Source organism: Pygocentrus nattereri, chromosome 10 (genome assembly GCF_015220715.1).
Source record: "Pygocentrus nattereri isolate fPygNat1 chromosome 10, fPygNat1.pri, whole genome shotgun sequence".
In the NCBI taxonomy this organism is placed as follows: domain Eukaryota; kingdom Metazoa; phylum Chordata; class Actinopteri; order Characiformes; family Serrasalmidae; genus Pygocentrus; species Pygocentrus nattereri.
Window position 1 is genome coordinate 32,166,339 of NC_051220.1, and position 13,633 is coordinate 32,179,971.

General features: G+C 36.8%; 1 protein-coding gene across 3 annotated transcripts; it reads left to right on the forward strand.

Annotated features, from left to right (window-relative positions):
* Positions 1-578: 578 nt before the first annotated feature.
* On the forward strand, positions 579-13,374 carry jdp2a (Jun dimerization protein 2a). Of its 3 annotated transcripts, none has more exons than XM_017690858.2 (4): positions 579-775; positions 8,800-9,017; positions 10,997-11,101; positions 11,541-13,374. In XM_017690858.2, the coding sequence occupies exons 1-4, from the start codon at positions 688-690 to the stop codon at positions 11,724-11,726; spliced, it is 597 nt and encodes a 198-aa protein (XP_017546347.1). In that variant the 5' UTR covers positions 579-687; the 3' UTR covers positions 11,727-13,374. The 3 variants fall into 3 exon arrangements, with proteins under 3 accessions (XP_017546347.1, XP_017546348.1, XP_017546349.1); XM_017690859.2 differs by having other exon boundaries at positions 650-771; XM_017690860.2 differs by lacking the exon at positions 579-775 and adding an exon at positions 6,463-6,873.
* Positions 13,375-13,633: the final 259 nt, after the last annotated feature.

Here is a 13,633-nt window from a genome sequence, read left to right on the forward strand (position 1 = left end):
AACCACCAATGCTGAGAACAAGGAATGGTATGAATTAAGTAAAAAATCGAATTTAAAAAATCTCATGTGCCTTACCAAGATGTATTGTAAATATTTTCTGAATACATCATGCTTTTATATATTGTAACATTACCGAACACATTTAGTCCAGTGTATTCAGTATTCAGCCACACAGTATTCTGTCCCAGACTGTATATAGTAATACACAATGTAATACATCCGTTGTATAGTGCCTGGTGTATAATACTCCAGATCCCCCAGAATGATCAGCACATATTCGCCTAATGCACGCGGTATAATAAGCGTGTTAGTTCAGGCCAATTATCACTTACTCATACACGCACTTATACACAGAGTAGTGGTCAGTATGAAGAGCACAGATTACAGCTCTGATCCAGAAGCACTGTGTGTGCTGAAATGTTTCTTTACATGCGGTTTTATGGATGCGAGCCCCCATTTTTTTTCTCTGGGGTCTTTCTCTCTAAGGGTGGACGAGCTGTTTGTTTTTTGGTATCTAAGGGGTGGAGCCAGCAGACCTTCCCTGCCTTCTCCCCCTCTCTGCCCCATCTCTCTCTCTCTCTCTCTGTGCGGGACTTTCTGCATCCCTGCTTACGTGTGGCAGCGCGAGCAGGCTGAGTTCCGCATTCCCCAGTCCTCCCAGGCAGGGATCGCTATATAAACGCGCTGATGCAACGCTTTCCCCTGTTCAAAATCTACTCACGACCCCCAGCTGACCTCAAAAAGGCACATCCAGTGAGCTCGGCACCAAAGGCAGGTAAGCAGGACACTTGGTGAACTTTTCTGCAGCAGGACTGGCTTTGCACGGCGCCACGCTCGCAGTGGGCTACAGGGAGGCATCGAGGCTTTTCCCTCACACTATGCAAACTCCCGTTGGGCTGGACTTTATGGGCTAAAATGGACTGTATAACCACTAGAGTGTGCAGATTAATATATGCAGAGTGTCCGTCCGTCCGCACTCGGTGTGCCGTGCGCTGATTCCGGAGCGCTGTAGTCCGTCTATCTATGCAAATGGTCCTCAGCCTACATCTCCACTTTGGACCTGACTGCACACGGCCATGTCCACGGACAGTTTTGTTCTCTCTAAAGCGAAGTTTCACAGGCTGAGCTCAGTTCCATATTGAGCGGAGACTGTAAGCGATTCAGTGGTGCAGCTGATGATCCTGTAACTCTTCTCTCTGCTTTTCCATTAGATACTGCAGGGCAGGCTGCGCTCAACTCCATGTTACGTAAGATCAGCTACATGCTTTCCTGACCAATGACTTCCGCTTTGAGACTGAGTCATGGCACAGGGCGTGTTACTTTAGGATTTCAACTTACAGAATACGCATAGGCCGTTAATGTACCTATTGTACTGCAGCGTTCACTATACATTCTGATATAGTACAACAGAGGCCTGTGTATTTCTCTATATCCTTATTTATTGAAGGGCTGTACCCTCAGTAAGTACAGCCCACATAACAGTGCTCTTGGAACAAAACCTTTGATCTCCAAAATGGGAATTTTAGTATTTTTACTAAATTACTCAAAATTAGTAACATGACATGTTGAACAAAATAAAGTGCCCCTGGCATTTTGAAATTATGTCCAAATTTGTACATCATACAAAAAAATCACAAATGGAGACACCTTTTTCTCTACAGTTTTGCTCTGAAAGCAAGGATACATGAAAAATAAGCTGATGAATAACATATATATATATATATATATAAATATATATATGAGGTGCAGAGACACACAAACCTGCTCAAATAACATGTTTTGTTGATTTTCTATGTGATATATATATATATATATGTATATATTTATGTATATGTCTGTGTGTGTGTGTACAAAAAGTATGCTTATTTTTCTTAACTAAGTCAAACTGTCACTGATATTAGTAATAGTATAATAATATTAGTATAATAATATTATATATTTACATACCTATAATATATATATATAAGTATTAAACTCAACAGAAAAAAATATTTAAGCTTGCTCCTGTAGAGGATGTGTATATATATATATATAAATATATAAAGATTTTGACATGATTCAACAAATACATTTTTACTAATAAATATATTATAATTTTATATATAATGAAGACTGCTGGGATAGGCTCCAGCACCCCCCCGCGACCCTGATGGAGAAGCGGCTTAGAAAATGGATGGATGGATGGATGGATATATATATATATATATATATATATATATATATATATATATATATATATATATATATATATATATATAATTTTTATTATATTATATTGTGTCTAAATTTCAAGATGAATGGACCAAAACAAAGAGTTCAAAATGTGTGGTTCCATAGACTTACACTAAAAGTGAAGTAAATTTGTATATATATATATATACAAATCAAGTTCATGATCACTGATAAAATTTTGAAAACAATTCAAAAGAACAATTCAGGATTCAGGAATAATATACTCAGGTAGTTATGTAGATCAGTTAGATCAGACATACTGGAAAAATAGGGCTATTTGCTCATTTGGTCCGTTGATGACGTGAAGAGTGAAGGTGATTTGAGGTCACAGACGTTCAGTAAGAGTAAAAGTGCAAGATGGCACATGGTTTAGATTGGTAACAAATTCAACACATTTTTGAGTTTGAACATACACCATCAGGTGATCATTGCCAGGCTAAATGCTTTTGTAGCTTGCTTTTACGTAGGTAGAACATCACACATATCACTGATCCACACTGTGATCCAGGGCTGGGCAGTATGACAATATTCATCGTTATCGTGATACATTATGACACAGCATGTAACTATAAGCTTTCCTGAGCACATCATGGCTTTTGTCAGTACTTAAAGGACACTAATGGTTCTCACACGGAGAGCATAATTAGTCTTGTTTAATTGGATTTAGTAGAGTGCAGTATGTAAAATAAAATACAATTTTACAAATATACATATACAAGTAAAAAAGGCAGTGCTGGCTCTTTTTTGCCTGTTCCAATGTGTCACGTGTCAGAAAAAATAAACAATTCATGATGCTATATTTTTATAATGTTGTCCACCACTGGTCAGTAAAATGAGCATTTTCATTTAGAAATAAAATGTTTAACTTTAGATACCTTTAGCACCTAATGTAGCCTATAACATACTTCAGTTTTAACTGCAATATATCTTGGAGTGTTTTTCAAGGCAGGAAAAGGGAAGGTGAAGGGAGCCTCCATTCTGATCCACTAATAATCATATGCTTGCATTATGCTACCAGAATGAGAAATTTGTACAAGATTTCAACAGAGTTGCTTTTACTGCAGACTTTTGAATCATCTCTCTTTACAGGTTCTGTAAGCGCATTTGAACTATTATTTTCAATTACTAATAATGATACTACAAATTATCATGTAGAACTACATGTATATAGTGGAGCCTCTCACATTGCATTAGGAGCTTTGCTCTTTTTTGCTAGAGCCATTTAGATTAGTAAGATACTTCTTCAAAATTACTACTGTCCACAAAATCCCTTATTGTTGTGCACTGAGCTTTGAGAGTCAATGTTGCTAAGTGTCTGACATGTCTTGAAGCCGTAAAGGTCATTGTCATTAAGTAGCATTAAAGATAACGTCATAATAACACTGTTATGCAACGAGAAGCAGTGCAGTTTCAGTGCTTCCAGAGTTCCTCGCCCTCTTGCTGTTGTACGCAGCTTTTCGGAACTGAAACTGATTTTCTGTCCTGACAGTACTTGCTGTATTTTGTTTATTATGAAAGGATAGATTAACTTATTATTAAAACAATTTAATTTATCTATTTATTTATTTCAACAGATACATCAAGTTAATTATATAGCATAATAACTTCCTCAGTAAGTCAAAACAGCAAATCTGCAGAGATCTTTTGGTTTGAGTGGCATGCAGAAACTTAATATTGGCTTTTTTTGTTTTTAATCATTTTTAACTTTACATACAGTACTGCGCAAAAGTCAGAGACTTAACATTTGTTTATTTATTTGTAGTCAAACACTAAGTTAAATTTCTGAGAGGATTAGATAAAAGATAATCCACATGCAAGAGGAAGAGAAAAGTCAAAGGAAAATTAGTGTAAAAACAATGGTTTCCAAAACTGGAGTTAAAAAAATATTAAATACAGACAAAATGGGAATTTTAACAACCGGGCAAGACCTGGCAGACTACCAAAACTGTCCCCATCAGATAAACAACACTCATGGCTTTGGAGCTTTCCATACTTCCACTATTAGACGACAACCCAGTACTATGAGTCTGAAATGTGTAGCTGTCAAGAAGCCCTTACTGAGGAAATTATTAGACAAACAAGAAGAAAACTTGCAAATCAAACAAAGAAACTGTTGGTGTTTTTAGAACAAGGGACTGACCACCCCAGAGTCCAGATATTAACATCCCTGAATGTGTTTGAGATTACTTAGATCATGAGAAGCAGAAAATGCTAAACCAACTTCTAAGACTGAACTTTGGAGATGTGGAAAAATATCTTTGCAGATTTCTTTGAAAAACTGAAATCCTACCTCCCAAAACGAATGAAAGCTGTAATAAAGGCAAATTGTGGACACACTAAATACTGTAAAATTATATATTTAAATATTTAGTTGTTAAGGCTTCTGTGTAATTTTCCGTTAAATATGTGTTATGGGTTTTTTTTTTATTTCCTGACGCTGATAATTGTATTTAATGGATGTTTTGACCAGAAGTTATATAAATGAGCGGTGGTCTCTGACTTTTGCACGGTACTGGTTATATTAGATACTTGTGCTTGTATTCTTTATTCACTGTAAGAGGTTCTGAAGAGGCTGTGAAGAGCAGTGTGCTGATGTTAGATTTTTGTTCCCCTTAGGTAGCACTAATCTCCACTTCTCACCACTTTGTGAGCACAATTTAATCAGCAGTTGAGGAAAAGGTCTTGTGGCAATATTCAACAAAGTTTACAGTGTATTAAATCGTTTTTTTCCTTTTTTCTTCTTTCTTTTTTAACTTGCGCCTTTTCCCAGATGCCCATCTTGGAGGTATTTTCTTACTGTACTGATTAATATAGGCCTACAGGTTTGTTCTTTCTCCATTTAAGAGAGCACAGGACTAATCTAAACCAGCCTCAGTGTACAGTATGCCCAAGCTGACTTTGGTATTTGTCTCTTTTACACAGATGTTGGTTTTAAGGCATAGAGGAAATTCAAATAATGCTTAATGAACACCATGTTTCCTTTGCGTTATTCGTACACTTCGATGCCTGCTGGCTGCTGGCAGTGGTCACTTATTTGATGAGGACTTTTGACTTCATGCAGGAGTTTAATTTCTTATTTGATTTGCATACAGATGTCTTTCTGTCACTTTTGTGTTATTTTGTATTGGCATTTAAGTTATCGGATAATATTCAGTTTTCCAGTACCTTTAATAATAGCTCAGTATTTCAGTGCAGCATGTATATGGCTATATTTGAGGAAACGTTAGTGTGGTGCTCAATATAGGCCCAGACTAAGAGCAACACGTTCTGTGTTACAGTGCTCTATAGAGCTTTCTGGTGAAAATCTAAACAAAGGGAACACTGTTGTATTGCGTTTATTTTTCCAAATTACTCATGCTGTCATCGCTTGAATACATGCTTGTCCTGACTGGCCCTCATGGAGTTTTATTTGGAAGTGTGCTACAAGTTTCAAGGATGGAGATTTGGGAAGATTTACTCAGGAAACAGCTTTCCTTAATGGTATTCAGTAGGATGGGGGATGTGTAGGCATATTATACTCATCTAAAACTCTATTTAATACACTTCTGCAGTTTTGTACCTGCAGTGTGGATTCTCTCACTGGACATATTTACAGTTCATCATTTGTGCTGTTCAGAGGATTTGAATTTGGCAAACTACGCAAATGCTTTTATTATAGCTTTTGGAAAAAAGAAGGTTCTGACAGTGTGTACAGCTTGTAATATTGTTAATGATAGATTATACAATATTAAACAGTTTTGATATTCGTTGGCCCAAAGTAATGACCAGTGATGACATAGCGCAGTCCTGGCCAATGCATGGTGGAGTTCAGGGACCTCTATGATTCCCTATGATTCAGCAGCATCTAAGCCTTTTATGAGTTTTGGTTTGGTAGAGCAGGACGAACACAACTCTGTAACTCTCTGGCCTCCCAGGAATGAAGTGTGACACTCACTGTATATTGTAAACTGGAACTGCATCAAAAACATCAGGCAATTCTATGCATACTTCACATTCGAAGCTAGCTACAGAAATCCAAATGTGCTGACATAGGCATTACACTGTTTTGGGCTTTTTTAAATGTTGTAATCATGCTCTCATTGAATTAGAGAACTGCTGATATGAAAGAAAATGTTGCTGAGAATTTGAAAATTGTAAAATAACAAGTAACTGTCCTCTTCTGTCTGTCTCATTAAAAGTGGGATTTTAGAAAAAATATATATTCTGAAGAAAACTGTAAGAGCACGCCAGTGGCAAAGGCTAATGACATTGTCCTGTTCTTCTGTGACCACATTCCACTGGGCTGACACAGAGAGAAAGTGAGAGAGAGAGCAGGCCTGTGTGGAGGGAACATAGGCAGCAGGCGGGTCTTGGCTGGCTCCCTCTCTTCTTCTCTCCACGGAATAAAGGGGAATGTGTCTGGGTCTACTTTTGTGCAGGCACTGCTGTGTGCCTCTCCCCCTGGCCTCTGTAGAGCAAAAAAAGGCGGGGGGGATTGAGCGGATCTTGCCAAAGCGTCTGTAAATGGGAGTATACTATACATGCAAAAGAAAGGGTGGAGAAGAAGCTTGTGAGAAATATCTTGCTTGGATCCAAGACATGGAGTGAGCAAGGACTGACGGAATTGGTAGGTGAGCAGAGAGAGAGGAGCAGGGGGAAAAGGTAATTGGAATTTAATAACAAGCATGTGTTTGTATGTTCTTACTCAGTCCGTATGTACAATGTTGCCAGTCTTACTGGTAGGAATAGATGGAGAGGCAATTTTGATTGACCAGATTTGCTCACTTATGTCGATACAGTGTGTAAGATTTGTTAAATCTTATATGTATTCAGACTGGCCAATTCTTTTCAAGAGTTCAGACAGTCCAGTTATTTTCAACATATGACTCTTATTATTCCGCGACCCTGACGGAGAAGCGGCTTAGAAAATAGATGGATGGATGGATGGACTTTTATTATTCTTGAAGAAACCTGGAAGCCCTGCTGAAAGTAGTGGATTCAGCTCTCATGCTCATCATTATTACAAGGGCTGCTGGCTGTTACAGGCTCAGATAACTAAGGATGTAGGCTTAGTGCTTAGATATCTGCATTTTGTCACTGTACCCTTGAATGAGGCATGTCCTCAAGGAGTGATGAAAAGATGACAGAACATTATGTGACAGGTGATGATATGATGATGAGGTGGTATGACAGAAGTTAATACGTTTTTTTAAGTATTTTGAGAAACCTATTGGCTGGTTCATTATATGTGGTTGATATGTGGTAGAAAGTCTCTAAAGGCTTCTAAGGCGGTGGTTGGTAGTGTAGTGGTTAACACCTTTGCCTTCTACACTGTAGACCTGGGTTCAATCCCCATCTGAGTAAACACCCTACACTATACCAATAAGGGTCCTTGGGCAAGACTCCTAACACCACCTTGGCCTACCTGTGTAAAATGATCAAGATGTAAGTCGCTCTGGATAAGAGCATCAGCAAAATGCCATGAATGTAAATGTTCTAACAAATATCAGAAAGTGATGGCCTATGGGCCAACAAAATGATGTTACACTGTTAGAAATAAAGGTTCTGTGCAGGTAAATGTTTCATTCATCAAGGTACAATGGTGGTTTTAGGGTCCAACTGTGCTCCTTAAATATGGCTTTCCAGGTGAAAAGTACATATTTGTACCTTTTCATAACCTTATGTTTTAAAACAGTACAATAAAACAAAAAGCCCAAAGACGAGACGGGGTGTGTGGAGTCTGTACTACATAGAAAATATAGTTTTATTGGATTATGGTACAATTATGTTCCCTGACTAAAGGTAATGAGATGTATCCTTGAAGGGACCACCCCAGTAACAAGAGGACTACTGCCCCAGCAACAGTAACTTTTTTTCAGAGAATGAACTTTACTGTGGCTTTAAAAAGAGGGGATGCACTCATATGGGCATTCTTTATTTTTATGTACAAATCTGCCAATGCTGATACATAAACATGAATAAAACATCTACATCTACCTGGATTAGCATTAGGATTAGCATTGTGGAGAAATATAACATCTGTTTCTGTAGGGTTACAAATGCAGTCAAATGAATAAAATGAACGCATTATTTAACAAATTTAACACAGTAACCCAGCAACGACAAAATATTCTGCTCTTTTAGCGTACAATAAATACTTAATCAAATTTCGATTTGAAATATCGGTCGAATCTGTTCAATGGGGATATTTTCTGAAAAAAAAACAAAAAACTATATGATTCTGATATTATTATAAATCCTCATTAAGTATGTGGATGACATGTTTTGGACATTCAGTTTCTGACAATATTAAGCACCTTTGATATCAGATGTTCAGTCTAGCTATGTTTGCTCCAGGTTTAGTGACTGAAATTCAAAATGACTTAATGAATACTGGTTACATCACTGATGTGCCATGTATTAAAAAGACTGGGGCTTCATCATCCTGTACCATTCATAGACATACAAAGACCAAGACCTTGCAGGAGGTTAGCACTGTTTGTTTGCTGCAGTGTGTTTTGTTTCCATAGAGATGGTACTTAAGTAAAATTGAGCTCAAACATATCCCTGTCATGGTCTCTCTTCTAGCTGTGGTCAAGGGCGTGTGTGACATGATGCCCGGACAAATCCCTGACCCCTCAGTGACGGCAGGCTCTCTGCCCAGCTTAGGCCCGCTGGCAGGCATCTCTGCCACAACGCTTACGGATCAGCTTAAATACGCCGACCTGTGCAGCCTGGGGGCCATGCTGTCACCACTGCACCTTCTAGGCAAGCTGGGCAAACGCCACCTTCCCATTAAAGCAGAGGTGAGGCATATAAGTGGTTTAGATAACTGACTTCAGTACATTTTAGCATAGTAAATGTACTTAGATAGATAGAACTTCACTTTATTCATATTAAACAAATAAAATGCACTTTTGTTTGCTAAATTTCTGTTTGCATTTTATTTATAGTTTAAAATATGCAGTCATTTTGACATTATTAAGAACACAAAAATAGAATCCAAACTAAGGACAGTATCCTTAGTAAAATGTCTGCTTGCAATGAAAGACAGCATATATATAAAATATATAAACATAAAATCATAAATCATATAATCATGGTACGGCATTCTTTAATGCCCTGTATTTCAAATGTAGAGGTCACTAAAATGTAAATAAATAATAGTTTGACTTTTTAATGCAAATGGTTGTACAAAATAAAATAGAAAACCAAATAACTGATAATCCACAAAAGGCTGGAATGGCCAATATGTTTTTTGTTGTAGGGGCTCAGTTATACTGAGGTTTCTTAGTATTGCACAGAGAACGTTAAAGATGCATATCAACAAAGATTGAGAAATTTAAATTTGATGTGAATGATTAAAAATGCCAAGAACAACAGCTCCATCTACTGGATAGTCAGGAGTCTTGCATACAGGACACAACACGACTCTTTGCCATATTGAAGGAAGTTTAGGGTAAATGGAAAGGTTGTTTTAGCAAATGTCTTTTCAGTTTTCTTCACAATCAGAGGCTGGATTTATGACAGCTTTCTAAAGAAAAGGCTTGCAAAGGTTCTTAAGACAAACACTAAGGAGTACATAAGAATGTTCTTAAATGCAATTCTTGAAAAAAAAAAACAGGTCCTGGAATATTCTTCTAAAACAAACTTGATTTTCTGAAGAAAATCTTTATTGTTTTCTTATGTAAGCTACATTTTATTTTACCATGTACCATAAATGATGGAAGATACATTTTCAATTTTATTTGATTTGATTTATTTAGTTTCATCAGAGGAGCAAAATGGAGGAAAAACATCAAACCAAGAATTTAAAAAAACTTGTAAACAAGACCTAGAGGTGATGCTGGAAGATACAGCTAACAGAAAAGAAATCCCCCTTAGAAAATATGATGTATGGGATGACTGATGAGGATGGGCAGCAGAGGCAGCGTCCGTGATAAATCTAGATGTTTACCTTGTCAATGCTTATAGCCTAATACAAGTGTAAAGCTCTCATAAGATTGAGAAAATCTTTAAGAACATAATATTTTCAAGAATACAACTTGTTCTTAGAATTATTCTAAAGAAAAGAGTTAAGAAAAGAAAATAAGATAATTCTTAAAAAGTTATTTGAAGAATAAACATTTCTCTTAGCTTTTTTCTTAAGAATAAAGTTAAGAAAAAACACACATTTAAGAAAATTTTCTTTCTTAAGACACTCCAGCCCCAGAGGGCCAGAATCCTTGACTACTACTGTTAGCCAGTTATAACCAGGAGCTTTAAAGGGTTCATATCATGGAAAATGTCATTTGTCTTACTTTTTGATGATGGTAGTTTTAAAACTTTTTTAAAGGTTCAAGACATATCACTCACTCCCCAGTTCATACAATCCATATACTGAAACTAATCTGCAAAAAATGGAATTTGCTTTTTTTGTGATGTCACAAAAAACAACACATTTACATATGTGTTCCTATTAAATCTACAGCAGTTAATGCACAATATAGGACAGCCAACAAGGGTCATGTACATATATCAGTCTTAAAGGCACAAGTAAAAAACAGCCTGTTTAATTTTAAGTATAAAGAGAGGCTGAAAAATGGTCATGTAAAAATAACTAACGACTGTTTATGGGACATGGGCATGGAACACACATCTTAAATGAACCTTGAAGGAAAATGTAGGATATGAGCATATTAAAACACCACTGAAAGCTTGCCCTCTGTACATATCCATTCATCTGTGCAGTGGTGAAGGTTGAAGTGGTCTGATGTCAAATGTCGATTTTTCTGCCCTCTTTTAGAAGGATGAAGAAGAGGAGAGGAGGAAAAGAAGGCGAGAGAAAAATAAAGTGGCAGCAGCACGATGTCGAAACAAAAAGAAAGAACGGACAGAGTATCTACAACGGGTGGGTATTTTACTGTATCGGTATAATATTAGTACTTTAACTGGCAGAAGCGGCATTATTCAGTTATGTGGAGCTATACAGAGTTTAAATGATGTTACATGTATGAAAATTAGGCATAGTACAAAAGTCTGAGGCAGCCATGAAAATTGTTTAAAACGCTAAAGCCTGGCAGTAAGTGTGTTTTTCCTGGTACAGTATGTTTTTTTGATTGTGGAATTATTTAATTTCTTTAAACAAAGTTCTTACTTCCAAGATAAGTGGATTTGCATATTATTTTCTCTGATGCCTAAGACTAATATACCAACAATTAGACAGTTTCCTTCAAAGATCAAGACTGAGGAATCTAAATGTGCCTGTGTACATATACACAACAATAACACTACAAAGTCCAATAGTCATGCAAAATCATTGTTTGTGTGTTCTAAAACTGTGGCATCAGGAATCGGAGCGGCTGGAGATGATGAACTCAGAGCTGAAAGCACAGATTGAGGAGCTGAAGCATGAGCGGCAGCAGCTCATCCTCATGCTTAACCGTCACCGGCCCACGTGCATCGTGAGGACGGACAGTGTGAAAACCCCCGAGAGTGAGACTAACCCCCTGCTGGAGCAGCTGGAGGCTAAATGAGGAGACGCAGAGGCTCAGAGTGGTGCCTTTCCACAGTTACTGTTTACAGGTTAGCTTCCATACAGCTAGCTAGTAGCACTTAGCTCTAAGCTCTTGGACATTTAAAGAGGAACGAGTCAAGCACTCCAGCCTGTGAGCTTGGAGTTTAAGAGCCTTTGTGGACCCTGCTCCCCCTCTCCCCCAAGCCACACAGACATGTCCCAATCAGATTGGGCTATGTGCTGACAGTTACAAGTTTGTATTACTGTTACTTTTTCTATTTGTGGTCATTCAGTGCCTAATAGGTTCATCATAATCCAACAAGTAAAAAAAAGAACAGGTTTGGAGGAGTTTGGTAACAACATGTACTTCCTCTCATTACCATGTATGATGAAAAGGCTAACAGATGAAGCATTGCTATCCATGTTTGTGGCCTTTTGCCAATGTAACTGGATGATTTGTACTACACTCCTTGTGTCTTCATGATACTGAGTCATGACTTGCCCTCAATAGCATTTTTTTTTTTGACGCAGGCGTCATGTATGCACATATATATGAACTGTTTACATCATTCTGTTTTATTAGTTACCTACAATTTATATATATTTTCTGATTTTTATACTTCTTGTACATTACATTATATGGACTGTTATCACTAGATGTGATACATTTTATATTTCTGCAACAAATAGTTATATAACCTTTTTTCTGTGACTTACTCATTTTGTTTAATAGCTGTGAAGAAATGCAAACAAATATTAAACAGGAGTCACTCCTAAATGTTATTTTGCAATATACGACATGTATTTGGGTAGTATATTCTATAGTCTTTAATAATTAAATCAATTCTTCTTCAACTCTTTGATACCTCCAGTGCATTCTCAAATCAGGTTTTTGTCCTCTTTCCAAAGAAAAGCTGCTACATTTTTATTAAGTAGCTCACTATATGATACAAAATGGTACAAAATTAATCACAAAATGCAAAAGTCAAGTCTTTACAGCAGCTGAACATCAAACAGTCAGATTGTCTATGAAGTTTTTGTGGTCTGCATAGAATTATTATGACTCTATGATGCTAATTGAAGGCCTCAACTAAATGTCTGTGAATATTGCTCATTTTAAAAACCATGGTAGACTAAGAATAAGGTGCTCTCATTAGAACTATGCACAGAGCATGACTGATGCATTTGCACAAATCATAAGTGAATGGAAATCACACAATTACCTTCCGCTAACCGATATAACCATATGACTGCTTATTAGGGCTCAACCAATGTAAGCACTTAGTTGTTGATATCTATACCGATATTAAGTGGATAAACATTCTGACAAAATAATATTTAGATTTTAGATAAAAAATTTTTACTCCAATTGTTCTAGTTTAGATTTCAGTTTTCAGTGGTCACGTTTCTTATAAGCCCAAATATTCAGCAGAAACCTGCAGTCTTAATATGAATAGTCTAATACAAATACTGTAGCACTAGAAGTGGAGCTAGCCAGAATTCTTGATGTTTTTGATTTCTGTTAATTGTCTCTTATTTTTTTATCAGTTCTCCCCATATATCTGTGTTATACTGTTATATGGGTGCTAAAGGTTAGGTCTGGACACATGATGGTGTTTTGTGGTCTAATTTACCATGTTATGTAATTAAAGAAGGGGTGACTCTTATTGTTTTTTTTTTAGTGGCACACCCATCCTTTCATCAGGAAATGACTTATATATTGGTTGAGCTGTGCTTTTTTAAAAAAATGTGTGCTGTGACTCTGTAAGTCTTCAATGATTTAACACCAAAGTTACACAATCAGGATTTTTACAGTATAGGAGTAAATGTCTGTGCAAACTTTCTATGCTCCGTCAACAGGTCAGTATATATATATATATATATATATTGTTGCTGTCCATTGACTTACATTGAAAGTATGTTTTT

What these genes read in the sequence shown, in the direction of transcription:
- jdp2a (XM_017690858.2), top strand. Translation starts at nt 688, where the DNA reads ATGCAACGCTTTCCCCTGTTCAAAATCTACTCACGACCCCCAGCTGAC. An exon ending in ACCTTCCCATTAAAGCAGAG is followed by an intron (nt 9,018 to 10,996) that starts GTGAGGCATATA and finishes GCCCTCTTTTAG; the next exon opens with AAGGATGAAGAAGAGGAGAG. An exon ending in GGACAGAGTATCTACAACGG is followed by an intron (nt 11,102 to 11,540) that starts GTGGGTATTTTA and finishes CTGTGGCATCAG; the next exon opens with GAATCGGAGCGGCTGGAGAT.